Source organism: Monodon monoceros, unplaced genomic scaffold (assembly GCF_005190385.1).
Source record: "Monodon monoceros isolate NGI ecotype Baffin Bay Population unplaced genomic scaffold, NGI_Narwhal_1 Super_Scaffold_6, whole genome shotgun sequence".
Taxonomy (NCBI): domain Eukaryota; kingdom Metazoa; phylum Chordata; class Mammalia; order Artiodactyla; family Monodontidae; genus Monodon; species Monodon monoceros.
In genome coordinates, this window is record NW_021703783.1 from 27,047,237 (window position 1) to 27,063,118 (window position 15,882).

General features: G+C 34.2%; 1 protein-coding gene across 1 annotated transcript in view; it reads right to left on the reverse strand.

Moving 5' to 3' along the window:
- Positions 1 to 2,393: 2,393 nt before the first annotated feature.
- Positions 2,394 to 15,882, reverse strand: part of SYT10 (synaptotagmin 10) — a 77,318-nt gene continuing 63,829 nt past the window's right edge. Inside the window, exons 4-7 of the mRNA XM_029206121.1 lie at positions 13,061 to 13,181; positions 8,269 to 8,440; positions 5,665 to 5,794; positions 2,394 to 3,017 (exon numbers count right to left, since the gene is read on the reverse strand). Of these exons, the coding sequence (XP_029061954.1) occupies positions 2,946 to 3,017; positions 5,665 to 5,794; positions 8,269 to 8,440; positions 13,061 to 13,181 (495 nt within the window). The 3' untranslated portion in view covers positions 2,394 to 2,945. The remainder of the gene's footprint in view (positions 3,018 to 5,664; positions 5,795 to 8,268; positions 8,441 to 13,060; positions 13,182 to 15,882) is intronic.

Consider the following 15,882-nt stretch of genomic DNA (forward strand, 5'->3'; position numbering starts at 1 on the left):
AATATATTTTGCTTTTATCTAATACCTGAGTCAGTAGCGATCAGTTGTGAGCTCCCTTCAGTAACTAGAACATACAATCACTCCCAAAAACTGCATAAGAAAGTGGGTGCTTGGTTCTGTGTTCCCATCTCTAGTTCCTTGGCACTAGTCCTGACGATATTTTTTACTGAACTATGAATGTATTAACATCATAAGTTTTATATGTAAAATAAAGTACTAGAAACAGGGCTGACCTGACAAAAAAATTAAAATTGTCCATAAAAGTATTAAGAAACCAGGGTAAAAAAAGCATCAGCTGTTCAGATTTTTGTGAGAAGATTATATACTCCACAAACATTAATATTTTTTCATACTCAATTTCCTCATTCACCTGATTACTTAGTGAATCAGGTAAAATAAACAAAACCAAAAAGAACATCAGTATTGTTATGCTAATTAGTCAACACTTGTTCCTTTTTCTTAGATTTATGTTTGGCAAGTCCCTGAATAAGTCCCTGGAATTAGGTATTCATTATATACCTAAATTGTAACTTCATAATGTGTCAGTGCTGTCATTAAAATGTGGTGTTCCACACAAATTAGTGGAGGATATCTGTAACATCAAACCTTATTTTAAATATTGAAATGAAAAACATTCCATCTTCAACCACAGGTAGAAAGAGGATAAGTTATGTTTGTATGGATGCACGACTGTGCAGTGTGATGGTGTATTGTATTGAAAATGGTAGAATTACATTTTTATAATATGAACTACCATTTTAAATGATGCATGAAATCTGAGTTACTAATTTTCTCTCCTTAATCTCTCAAAGATTAACAAATGCTCAGTCATGGTGAGTTTATTCTAATCCCTAGGAAACATTAAAAAAAAATTACCTTAAACATTTAATCTACGATAGCCATATTAACGTCTCCTGTTTGGCTGATTGTTTGCATTTTTCATCATAAACATTGACTTTATCTCCATAGGAGGCAAAGAAAAGCATGAATATAAAGCCCTTAAAATATATTTTCAGGTGAAAATAATTATTATACTAAGGAAATAGAGTTGCTAATTAATTGTAAGTTGCAGCAATACCTATAAACAATTGTCTCCAAATATGTTATTTCATTGAGTCTTCCCATTTGACAATTTTATTTTCCAGTAAAACAAAGACTTACAAAATGGAAGTGTCATCCTCATTCTGTCTATAGCAAGTGGTTCTTTTAGGCTTGATAAGGTAGCCAGGTATGTCCAACAGGTTTCTTTAGTTATTTTAAATTAGAAAATGTTAACCAGGAATACTTGTTTTCATTAAGATGGCACAAGCATTTTTGAAAAATTTTAGGGAACTCTGTTTGACTTTAAAATGTTAATGTGTAAAATAGTTACATCTTAATTAATAGTAATACCATCATATGAGAGATGCCAACATACAAAATTTCAAGATTTTTGAAACTTTGTATTTTTTAATATTTAAAAATAAAGGATTTTACTAAAATCAAAACTTTGTAATTGCTGATAAAATTTTCTCATTCTGATGAATATGTTTTTATAGCCTACCTGCAGATTTTCTTGCTTTTCAGTTTTTTTTTGGGGGGTGGGGTTTAACCTTCTCTCTTGGGATAAGCTTGAAATATGCACTATCCATGGTACACATCTCAAAAGTAAGGTTGGGGGTCATTCAATATAGATATATTCCAATAGGGCCCAGAAACAAGACAATAAAAAGTTGACATGATTTAAAAGAAAGTTCTGTCATGTAAAAACATTTGCATAGTTTTTATGACTAGTGACCTGATCCTTGATCCTTATGAAGGCAAATGCCTTTCACAAAAGACTGTGGGTCTGGGCCTTAAGAATTATTTATTTATATTAAATGTTCAAGTTGTATTATTTATGGTATAGTTTTATAATTTGCTGAAAAATGTCATTTTTTTCTTTAAGAAAATATCCACTTCTAAAAATAACTTCTGTTTGAGTTTAAAAGTCCCCATTACTCTGTACAATCCAAACGACAATGAGCACAGACATTTATTGTACCTTTGGTGTCCGTATGCCTATCAGAAATACAGGATCTATGTGATAGCTTTATGTCACAAAATAAACATGTCACAGTACTTGAGAAACTTATGAAGACTCATGAGCTCTGATTCTATTCACTTAGGAATACTAATGCTGCATTTGAGATTAAGAGTAATAGAATTTTTAAAATATGAGTTAAATAGTGCTACAGATGTTTGAACTAATGTAACTTTAAGACAATAGAAAATAGTAGCCCAAATAGATCAATCTCCATTTTCCAGCTACTAAATATTACTTCTTAAGTTTATACTCAAAGAGGTTCTTCAATTATAGTTTTGTTTCTCTATATATTAAAGAACAAGCTTGAAAGAAAAAGTTTTGAGTTTAGCAGAGCCGAACTTCACCAAGAAAAGATTTTGTTGAGAATGAAAGAATATATTATCAGATAAGTAATATTAATTTGATTATTCAAGGATTTAATGCTGTGAGTAAAGTTCAGAATTTCCCTTAAAGTGTATATAGAAACACGTGCACAGCTAGAAATGAACATAGTTTTAATAAAGTCAAAACCATACATATGTGACATGTGCTTCTTTATACAATAGCAGCATTAACTATTTAATTTTAGATAAGTATGGATTATTTTCAAAAAATGTATTCTTTGCTTATGCAAAGAATTTACAACTCAGTGAAAACATTCTTTGTGCTAATTGGCATATGACACAAAGAATAAAAAGCCTTATGTAAGGACCATTTGTATTCAAGTAAAATACATCAAGGTGTCCAAAGTTAATAGACAAAAAAGGTAAATAAAAATTGCACATCATTTGTTCATTATCAGGATATATTTTAAATGAGATCAAATCTTCCTCTTTTTTTTTTTTGATCTGATGAGTACACGGTTCTGGGTCCTTATTATAATGGTCTTATTTTGAAAGCATTATGGTGTGGAAGGTGGTTTGGGAGATGGACAGGATCCTTGACTATCAAAACTGGTTGCCCGACCAGGTAACTGAAAGATAATAATTTCATAATATATGATCTAGTGTAAAAAATAATAAAGTGGGTAATTGTTGTTACCTTTTAATAGTGAATATTCACCCCTGATATGCAAGCCTCTGAAGAGAAAATATACATAACTCCCCATGCCTTTCAGAACTCACCTTCTCAGGTATCATGAGGGGACACAAACATCTAACAGAGATGTAGGTAGAGCATGGTACATAGATGGCATGCAGAGCAACTGCAGATTCATTTCACATTCTATCACAGGATTTTAGTTCTATTGTAAAATAACTAATGGTTTACTACAGTCGGGGGCAATTGCTGGGTAAGAACAAGAAGGTTCAAGACACAAGAGGCTGCATTCCACTTGCTCTAAGGCAGGAGGTGATTTTTATAGGAGCAATTAATGAGATGAGAGGGACTGAGAAAATGGGAGCCACGAGTGATAAAGAATAATTTCTCATGGTCTTTAAATATTATGTGTCTTTTAAAAGTTTAATTACAATAGAATAAACTTTTGTATCTAGGTACAAGTAGCCAGATTTTCCAAGTGATGCTTTAGTCTCCTCTTACTAACTTACTCAGCTCTTGAATAATTGTTCCCTTCTCATTTTAATCCCTGCTGTGGCAACAAAACATAATTACACATGTACCACATGTACACTTTCCCACAATTCAAAATCCAGCCAGTTGTTAGGTCTCCAGTCTCTATGTTCTGTTTGATCAGTGAATGTAGGTACAGGAGTTGGAAAAAAAGAAGCTATTTGCTAGAGAAAGTATATTTACATAATCTTTTTGGCCCACTTGTCCTCTGATAGTCAGCTGCTAGAAAAATATATCTGGGATATTCTTCTGAGGCCCATATTGTAGCTTATTCTTCCTATATATTCTACGATGACTGAAAAATATTCACAAGTTCTCAGACACAAACACATGCCTATTTCATAGCTCCTCTTCATCATATAAATGTATAACTTCTTATTAAACAGTCATAAGTATAATATGCCTTGGGTCATACAACGTCTGTCCTTTCATTAGTTAAAAGTTGTTGGCCACATTATCTCACTTCTCCCTACATCATTCCTATGAACTCTGTAGGGGTGGGCATTTCTATTTTCATTAAATATGGGAGAATGTAGCTGCAGACAGAGTACGTGGTCTGCCTAGGATTAGACAGCCAGAGGAGGAGCAAGGGTTAGAATCCATGTCTCCCTTCAGTGTGGTTCTCTGCCCAGAAAAATTTACTCTCATGTCTAGATTCTTAGACTTAATATTCACTTTTCAAACTTTACATGAAAACAAAGATGAGAATCAGGAAATGGATAGTAAAGCAGTAGACTATACTTTAGACAATACACATTGTTGAAATGAAACAACATTCTCAGGACTCCTTGAGCTATTACTTAGGGGAAAGTGCTGTGTGAATGTGCATTTGCATGTCTGTCTGTCTTTTATGATTTACATTAAACGATGAAGTGAGGTAAAGATTTGGAACATTAATATAATAAAGCAGATATCTTATCTATGGTGACAGTTCACCTCTGTTGTCTGAGCATGTGCTGTTTATACAGTGTTCATTGAATTTTCCCTATAGAGTATTGAGTAACACAGCCAAGGTCACATTTTTGTGACTAAGCTGAGCTTAGAACCAGGGCTCACTGACATTTAATTACACTGCTCTGTCTCTCCTATTCAACCCTGTGCTTAGTGACAGAACAAGAAGCAGAACCTTATCCATGGGAGAGATGGCAATGTATCCTTCACTTACTATGTGGCTATCATAACTTTTTATTAAATTGCATGAATTCCACCCTCTACCATACAACCTTTTATCAACCTGCATTACCTCTCAGTTAATCAGGTCATATAAATGATTTATTTTGAGACTCTTCTCTATTTATTTATTTTGAGACTCTTCAAGAGACTCCCATAGTCTCTGACAACTGCCTTCATGGCTAAAAATCCTGATAGAAACTGGTATTGATACTTCTTCTGGTTAATATAACTATTAATATTAGTTATAATTAGAGCAAACACTGTGCCATACTCTGTACTAAGCATTCAGCATTTTATTTAGTTTTACTCTATGAGTTTACTGCTATTACAGAGTGTAATATGTAGTCACACAGCAGAGCCAGGCTTTCAACTCAGACAAAAAATATTTTTAAAAATCTGTGAGCCCTTTTACTTCCTGACCAGAGTCAGTGGATGTATATTTGTCCCCTTACATAGATGAGCTGTATTAGGTGATAGTACCCCTATTTAGGGATTCTGGAGAAGTTTAGGTGAGGTAGCTGTTTTCACAAAAGAGAAGCAGGAAAATTCAGTTTCCAGTTAGTAATGAATTTACTTGATTGCTCCACCACTCACTGATATGAGTTTTCAGACAATGCAAAGAAAATAATAGGCTTGCAGTTTTTATGGGCTTACTGTAAAGGAATATCAAACTCAGAAAGTTTAGTGGTTTTTAAAAACCAACAAGGCACACAGAACTTTTCATACTGGATGATAGAGTCTGTGGGACAAAAGCAAGAACAATATCTATTTTAAAAAATAGGTGAATATATAAAACATTAGTGAAGTGTTAGCAGATAAATAATATTTAAGCAAGAGATAAAGAAGAGAGTAGATGTGAGAGAGTCCCAGAGGCTTACCTCCAGCAAGGGGTGCCAATGTGTTATTGGTTTTCGGTGATAGGCCAGCATTTCATTCCAGTGGTCTCGCCCAAGACCCTCAGCGTCCAGTCCTGTTCTACACACTCCTATGACTTCATTGTGTCCTACCCTATGATTTGGAGAATATTTTGCTTTCATTCCAACATTCAAAGATAAGTTTCACACACCTTAAACAGAATTTTAAACTTATGATTAAAAGAGTAGATTTTGTGGTAAGTTCTAGATAATTTTACATATTAAACTACTTCAGATCAAATGAAAAGTCTTAAGTAGGCTAAAATTTACTAAACAGGATCAGCATTCAAAAATGAATCTGTAAAAGGATCACACACAAACCATTTTAGTGCTCTGTAAATTGAGAACATTTCACAATAATAAGAATAGTGTGAATGAGAAATGCCAGCTTGTCCTTACCTACGTGATGAGTTTCTTTCTTGGTAGCAGACCTATTAACTTTAAGTGATGTAACTCTAATCTCCTTCTTTCCAAAAGGTTTAATGTTTTATATTGATGCCTACATTTCTTACCAAGAGCTCAATACCCACTTTCTTGTATAAATGACCATAATTAATTGATTCTAAATGATATGTCAGTGGACATTACTGCTTGTATTACAATTAAACAGGGCAGGGCTACATTTTGAACCATGGCATTTGACTTATTATTGCATAGTATCAGAGCATACTGAACAACATTCTTATTTTCTATTCATACCTTGTTTTCATAGCAACAAATCAAAATAATAATGATATTAATATTTTTTAAGAGCTTGTTATGTGCCAGACACTGTTCTAAGTAATTTAAACGTACTGACTCACTTAATCCTCACACCATGACCATGAATATCATTATCATCATCTCATTTTACAGACAAAGAAATTGAACACCCAGAAGTTAAGGGACCTGCCTGCCTTTGTACACTTAGTAAGAGACAGAGGCAGGACTTGAATCAAGACAGTTGACTCAAGCATACATATGGTAAGCTGCTTTTCAAGAATGGAATGGAATTTAAAGGCATTTTCTTGAGGATTATTTTGACATACATCTATCTATAAGGAAAGTTTTGAGATGATTTTAGGACATTTCATTACTTTCTTCCTGTCACTGATGTATTAATAGATATGTAGGCTTAGTATCTTTTCTTTTAATATGAAGTTTCCCAAAAAAGCATATTTTAGAAATAACTTTTAATCTTTCTATTTTATATATTGTCAGGGTCCATTTCCCTAAAATTATTTGGGTGACGAATCCTCAATTGTATTTATCTGCAATCTATGCTGTGAGAAATCAATAGGAGTAATTTTTTGGTAAAGCAGAATAAGGGCTTCTGATGAAAACATTACAACATTTTTAAAGTTTGCCATTTTAACTAATTCAAGATTTCTCTCTCTCTCTCTTTAAATTGTGTCAACTTGTTTTGTAAACTGTGATATAAACCAATTTCAAATAGATGGTATAAATCACTGTATTTTTCAGCACTTCATTTTTCTAGCTCTCATTCAGAGGATACCATTTTTAATGTCTCTATGTTATAGGGTCTTGGTTACTGCCATTTGCATAATGATATAAAATAGACACTCTTTGAATATTTGTGTATGTGTATTCTGTCCCACTTGTGTTATCATCAGAACAAAATAAGACATTGCCTATGTGTTGATAATTTTGTAGGTTAAACATACAGGATTCCTTTCTGAAAGTCTTATAAATATAAAAAGCAAAACAATAAAAAGAAGTATATAGCAAGATCAAATAAGATATATAAACCTTTAGTGGGACAAAAGTTCAGAGGGAGAAGAGATTGGTTAGCCAAGAAAGACACAGAAGTGGTGCCTTGAGCAGGGCTGTAAAGCATGGGTGAAATGAGATACACAGGTATCTCGTGTAAACGAGATATCTCGCATACACGAGATACCTGTATCTGAAATGTTGATACAGGGCAACATTTCAGAAAAGGAAGGAGTGGGTGCTGCAGCAGGAAGAAGCTTCAGAGCTTCACTTGGGAGTTTGCCATTTATTTTGTGAAAGGAGAAGTAATCAAAGTGTGTGAACTGGAAGAACTATCCACAAAGCAATGATTTAAGACTGGTGTGAAAGCCTCAAGGCATAACGCTATTGCCACTATTCACCTTCTACCGTTAATACTCACTGCTCACAGCTGCACATTACACTGATGTTTTACAAATGGAAAAGTGAATTTCTAAGAGATAACTTGCCCTTTCACAGTGCTAGTTAATGATAGAGCTCAGTATCATGATATTCATATTCCAGCCCAGCTGGGAAAGCAAAATACGTTGATTGTAATTTATGTTGTTACTGTAAAAAGACTTCACAAAAGTGCTTCCTATAATGTATCCCATTCTTTCACCATCTGCAGGTATCCTGTCCTTCAACTTAAGAATGATGTCTTTTGGAAAAGATAAAGGATAAATAATAACATAGAATAAAATTAATTTTGAATGAATAATTTTTATTCATTCCAGTTTAAATTAAAACTCTTGTAGCAGTAAATAACCTGAAAAGTTGAATTTGGTCTGCATATGACTAAATGTAGCTGTTACTCAGTGAGTAGAGGGATGAACGTACCTGTCATAATCCATGACTGCAATGGAGAGGCTGACCTGGTCCACATTCTCCGGAGGGATATCAAAAATAATGGCCTCATTGTACACAGGGTTTAGAGTGTTTTTCTTTGTAGTCGTTTTCCTCTTTTTTAATCTTCGACCCTCACACATCAGAGACACTTTGACATAAGGATCTATCACGGGAAGGCAATTTTATTAAAATGAAAGTAATAGTACAAAGCATAAATAAAACTGTGGTTAATTGTTACTAAACAAGAAAAGTAGTATATTAAGCCCTTTAGTGTTACCGGTTTTAAATTCAAATGGCATAATTGGGGGCAATAGACTCTCTAGGACTTCTTACTGAATGGACTGGAAAAGAATTAACTTGATCACTGTGTTTAATACAACAGAGAAAACTCACTAGTTTATCAAGAGCCAGTCTAAACTATAATGTGTCTTTTAGTCACAGCTATTTGAGGACATGTTTTGTCCCAAGTGATTTCTAGGGAATGTAATCCTAACAATTAAAAATAATTGTATTTAATTTAACTTCCTTCAAAATGATTTAGAATAAGAAGGCTAAAATTTATGAAAGAGCAACATTGTATCTAGATAAGTATATATAATCACAGTGAATTGAAATTAGCAAAAACTATGTGGGAATTGTCTTGAATTGTTGGAAAAAGTACTAATCTTAGTAACTTTTTAGTCATAGTACTTGATAAAGAGTTTGGATTGAAGAAATGATCACTACAAATCATTTATTAAATGCTCAACAGTATACAATGAAAAGGTGATATTTGGTTTACAGATGTTCTCAGGGAAGTTTCCTCATATGAATTGTCTGTATAATGTCAACTGGAAAGATAAAATTTTAGTCGGGTTATATTTTTATGGGCCAAAGAGGTCAAATAATTGTTAACAAGTTCTGCCCTAGCTGACTGATCTCTACTTTCTTACCCCTGCCACCTTAAGTAGAAAAACTGTTACAGTATTGTAGAAAATTATACAATATTTATCCAAAGTTTCTTTAAAAAGCCTTACTTCTTGTATCTTTTTACAAAAAGGAGGCATGGTTTTGGGAGAGGGTATTGGCATTGGGGTGAGTATGCTAGGTGGTCAAAACAATCAGTGTCTGCTCTACCTTCATTTTTTTTTCATTATAGTTACCCTCCAACTGTAGCAACACAACCATCTTTTCTCTCTTTCCATCAATGTAACAAAGTAACAAAACTTATTTCCTTAGAATAAGCCAAGAACATGGCAACATTAATTTATTTGAGCAAATGAATGAAATGGATGATTTTTAGGCTCTAGAAAAATGTCTCTGTATATTTCATAAGCATTTGTATCAAGGGGAAAAACACATTTTATGGCTGGAAATAGGGTATATAGAGGAAAACAAGGTAAAAGGGAAATGTTCAATGGCTGTTTCCTATTTATTTATTTATTTTAACTTTTAATTTTATACTGGAGTACAGTTGATTAACAATGTTGTGTTAGTTTCAGGTGTACAGCAAAGTGATTCAGTTATACGTATACCTGTATCTACTCTTTTACAAATTCTTTTCCCATTTAGGTGTCCCATAATATTGAGCAGAGTTCTCTGTGCTATACAGTAGGTCCTTGTTGGTTATCCATTTTAAATATAGCAGTGTGTACATGTCAATCCCCGAATCCCTAACAATCTGTCCCCCCAACCCTTCCCCTCTGGTAACCATAAGTTCATTCTCTAAGTCTGTGAGTCTGTTTAAATAGAAATATAGATCAATGGAACAGGATAGAAAGCCCAGAAATAAACCCATGCACCTATGGTCAATTGCTCTATGACAAAAGAGGCAAGACTATACAATGGAGGAAAGACAGTATCTTCAATAAATGGTGCTGGGAAAATTGGATAGCTACATGTGAAAAAATGAAATTAGAACATTCTTTAGCACTGTACACAGAAATAAATTCAAAATGGATTAAAGATCTAAATGTGAGACTGGAAACTATAAAACTCTTAGAGGAAAACATAGGCAGAACACTCTCTGACATATCACAGCAATATCATTTTTGATGCATCTCCCAAAGTAATGGAAATAAAAACAAAAATAAACAAATGGGACCTAATTAAACTCAAAAGCTTTTGCATAGCAAAGGAAATAATAAATAAAATGAAAATATAACCCACAGAATGGGAGAAAATATACGCAAATGATGTGACCGACAAGGGATTAGTCTCCAAAATTTACAAACAGCTTGTGAAGCTTAATAACATCAAAACAAACTGCCTGATCAAAAAATGGGCAGAAGAGCTAAATAGACATTTCTCCAAAGAAGACATACAGATGGACAAAAGGCACATGAAAAGATGTTCAGCATCACTAATTATTAGAGAAATGCAAATCAAAACTACAATGAGATATCACCTCACACCAATCAGAATGGCTAACATCAAAAAGTCCAAAAACAATAAATGCTGGAGAGGGTGTGGAGAGAAGGGAACCCTCCTACACTGTTGGTGGGAATGTAAATTGGCACAGCCACTATGGAGGACAGTATGGAGGTTCCTTAAAAACTAAAAATAGACCTATCACCTGATCCTCCAATCCCATTCCTGGGCATATATCCAAAGAAAAACATGGTCCAAAAGTATACATGCACCCCAGTGCTCATTACAGCACTATTTACAATAGCCAAGACATGGAAGCAACCTAAACGTCCATCGACAGAGGAATGGATAAAGAAGAGGTAGTATATATATACAGCGGAATAATACTCAAAAAAGAATGAAATAATGTCATTTGCATCAACATAGATTGACCTAGAGATTATCATACTAAGAAGTGAAGTAAATCAGACAGAGAAAGAGAAGTATCACATGATATCACTTATACGTGGAATCTAAAAAAAATGATACAAATTAACTTATTTATAAAGCAGAAACAGACTCCTATTTACTTTTCAGTGTTTTAATAATAGGAAATATGTTCTAAGGAAGAAGCTTATTTTTTTGATATAATTCTATGTATGAGCTTCCAGGCCTAGGCCTCTCATTAACAATGAGAACGAGTCCTAGTTTATTGTTTGCTACCCCCATCATGTCTCTGATGACATTTCTCTACTAGTGACAAGGACAATTTACTGGCTCCTTAGTTGATTCACAAGGCTGTTGTGAGAATTAATGAGGTGATGTTCTCAAAACATGCGCTCCCCTGATGAGAAGCTTCATATAAATAAAAAGTAGTCTTGCACTTAATTACAACTTTGATGTTGTTTGCTTGTCTTGAAATTTGGTTCTCTTTTGATACATGGTAGAAAGAGTAAAATAAACAATAATTTGCAGTGTTCTGTTTAAGTTCGTCAGCATTTACTTACCTATGACCTTTTCACCAAAATGATTGTGGAATTTATTTGCTTTTTTTCTATCTTTATATTTCACCTATGCATTGCAAATTTTAAAAAATGAATAGGAAATTCATGACATAGTTCAAAAATGAGATAGAGAAAGATGTGCAGTGAGAAGTCTCCCTCCCATCTGTCCCCATACCTCTCCACCACTCAGTTTTTGTGTATCACTCAAGTATTTCTTCATGCAAATATTAGCAACATGATATATATTCTAAGATTCCTCATTCTTACATAGGAGGGAGCATGATATCCATATTTATGCTGTACCTCTGTTTTTTTTTTTTTTTTTTGTGGTACACGGGCCTCTCACTGTTGTGGCCTCTCCTGTTGCGGAGCACAGGCTCTGGACGCGCAGGCTCAGCGGTCATAGCTCACGGGCCCAGCCACTCCGCGGCATGTGGGATCTTCCTGGACCGGGGCACGAACCCATGTTCCCTGCATCGGCAGGCGGACTCTCAACCACTGCGCCACCAGGGAAGTCCTCTTGTACCTCATTTTTTATTCACTTAGTATATCCTGGAGTTCTCTCTACATTAGAACTGAGAGTTTCCTCATACTTTTTGTGATGCAAATTTAGTTTATTTCTTTGTTCTGAAGAACCAAAAAGTTATAGATTCTACTCCCCATGTCATCTTTTACTATATCTCCATTACTATTTCTTATTTGTTTAATTCAACAAATGCTACTGAACTCCCTACTCTGTCTTTATCATTTTTTCTTCCACAGAGCTGTGCCAGAGTTCACCTATTAACTTACAAATAACCCTTCAGAACTGTGGTGATTTAAATGAAGGGATTAAAGAGAATGATGTGATTTTACCTCTTTAACAAAGTTAGCACAAGAGAAATTTCTTCAAGAATATCTTTAAGGAGTATTTATTTACTTTATTATTTCTTTCAGTCCCTGTTGTTGTCCAAATTTTTAGTTAGAAAGGTGGTAAGAGAGCAAATGCAAATGGTGGTCTTGGAATGTTGTTATTTCTTTGCAGATCAGGTGAGGGAGATAAATTCAGTCTAAATATGTCTTCCTAGGACTCTTACTTGTAGAGTAACACAAGTTTAAATTGAATGGCTTAAAGTCCAAGGATATTCCTTTATAAGCAACTGACTAGTTGGAAGCAGGGAAGTGTATAGTAAATAATGCATGTTTGAGAAAGAACTAAATCAGTAGAGAAATAAATAAAAATAAAAACCCAAGTTCAAAGTCTATCTATTTGATAATACTTTTTAAAAATTTCATAATGATAATGTAAACTAAAGAGGTGTTTGGAGCACTTTATTTGGTAATCTCTTTTTTCTACTTTTATAGTGTCCCACGACAGACAAATGAACTCAGTAATTCAAGAGCCATATATAACTTTGTCTATGTGGAATATTTTATTTGGGAATGAACCCACTAGCCAATTGTGTGCATACCTGATGAGCCGGTGATATCCATAGCTTTCAGATTTCTGCACTTGATGACTGTCAATGTCATACGTCCAGCAGTTGGCAAATAACAAAGGGAAAACATGATTTCACCCAGGTCTATACTTTCCTAGAAAGGCAATTGGTAATGTTAGCAATTTCAAATACCAGATATTGAAAACAAAATATAATAGAGTGAAAAATCGCTTTAGTGGAATATTTGAATGCCATTTTAAATTGTTTTATTGAGGATACAGATTGCATTGCAAAAAAGCTGTAATAGAGTAAGAAAAAAGAGTATATCCCAGTTGCTCATTTGATATATCCACTTGTATTTCTAACAGGAAACTCAAACTTAACACAGTCAAAATCAAACTGCTGATTGTATTCATTCCCAATCATCTTCTGAAACCAATTCCTCTGTCATCTTTCCAAAATCAGGAAATGATATCATAATTCACCCAAAGGCTGTAGGCAAAAACCTAGCACTCACTTTCATTCTTCTTTTTCTCTCACCCTTAACACATCGAACGCATGTCTTGTCTACATTATCTACAAAACATATACAAAATTACTGACTTTCTTTTCAGCTATATTACTATCATTGAAACCAATATCGCTTCTTGCCAGGATTAATTCAGTAGTCTCTAAAACTGATCTCAAAAGCAAAGTGATCACTTATGAAATGCAAATCACATTATTTCACTTTCCTGCTTAAAACCATCTAAAGGCTCACAACTATATTGTAATAAAATTCAAATTCTTTACCTAGGCATATAAATGGGGTAATTATGAATCCTGGTAATCTAAGAAATTCCAGATTTATACCTACTGCCCTGATATAATTATTAAGAATGTCTATTTCCATTACTAAATATGTGTTTGTTTAGATAATGCATTACAAAGTCATACATATAAGGAGGCCCCATGTGATCTGGACCCACCTATCACTCTATTAATCTCTTGCCTCTCCCTCAGCTCACTCTTATGCAAGCACAAGAGATTTTTTTCTGTTATTCAATCAAATGACATTTGTTCCTGCTTTTGACCTTTGCATTTTCTTTTTGTCTCTCATATCTTTACATGGTTGACTCCTCCTCACCATGTAGGACTCAGCTCAAACAGCATCTCTTCAGTGAGGCCTTCCCTCTTCTTATCCTATACCCACCTCATTCACATATCCTTCACATTTTTTCCATAGCACTTCTCATCACCAGAAATTACCTTTTACATTTATTTTTTGTTTCCCCAATTCCAATATATAAGGTCTAGGAGAGCACGGCTCTTATTTATCTTATTTTTACATCTTAATGAAGGTACATAGCTGGCTCTCAGTGCAGTTTTTGAAGAAATGAAAAGATTATTAATTAATCTGGATAAAAGCTGACCTGCTTTGTTTCATTTGTAAAATAAAACTGTCCACAGTACCCAAGTATAGATAAATTTGCTGTGTGTGGCTGCATAGATGGTGGACAAATGAAAATGAGTGTGAACAATGCACATTTAGGATGCTTCTCAAAGAGCTGTTTAAAGGAATTAAATCAAATTATTCCTGGTAAGATCTGGAGGAACTGGGCTCTGGGACTTCAGACTATACTACAAAGCTACAGTAATCAAGACAGTATGGTACTAGCACAAAAACAGAAATATAGATCAATGAACAGCATTGAAAGCCCCGAGATGAACCCATGCACATATGGTCACCTTATTTTTGATAAAGGAGGCAAGAATATACAATGGAGAAAAGACAGCCTCGTCAATAAGTGGTGCTGCGAAAACTGGACAGCTACATGTAGAAGAATGAAATTAGAACACTCCCTAACACTATACACAAAAATAAACTCAAAATGGATTAAAGACCTAAATGTAAGGCCAGACACTATAAAACACTTAGAGGAAATCATAGGCAGAACACTCTATAAAATAAATCACAGCAAGATCCTTTTTGACCCACCTCCTAGAGAAATGGAAATAAAAACAAAAATAAACAAATGGGACTTAATGAAACTTAAAAGCTTTTGCACAGCAAAGGAAAACATAAGGAAGATGAAAAGACAACCCTCCGAATGGGAGAAAATATTTGCAAATGAGGTAACTGACAAAGGATTAATCTCCCAAATATACAAGCAGCTCATGCAGCTCAATATCAAAAAAACAAGCAACCCAATCCAAAAATGGGCAGAAGACCTAAACAGACATTACTCCAAAGAAGATATACAGATTGCCAACAAACACATGAAAGGATGCTCAACATCACTAATCATTAGAGAAATGCATATCAAAACTACAATGAGTTATCACTTCACACCAGTCAGAATGGCCATTATCAAAAAATCTAGAAACAATAAATGTTGGAGAGTGTGTGGAGAAAAGGGAACACTCTTGCACTGCTGGTGGGAATGTGAATTGGTACAGCCATATGGAGAACAGTATGGAGGTTCCTTAAAAAAATAAAAATAGAACTACCATACGACCCAGCAATCACAATGCTGGGCATATACCCTGAGAAAACCATAATTCAAAAGGACACATGTACCACAATGTTCATTGAAGCTCTATTTACAATAGCCACGACATGGAAGCAACCTAAGTGTCCATTGACAGGTGAATGGATAAAGAAGATGTGGCACATATATACAATGGAATATTACTCAACCAAAAGAAGAATCAAAACTGAGTTATTTGTAGTGAGGTGGATGGACCTAAAGTCTGTCAAACAGAGTGAATAAGTCAGAAAGAAAAAAACAAATACCATATGCTAACACATATATATGGAATCTTAAAAAAAAATGGTTCTGAAGAATCTAGGGGCAGGACAGGAATAAAGATGC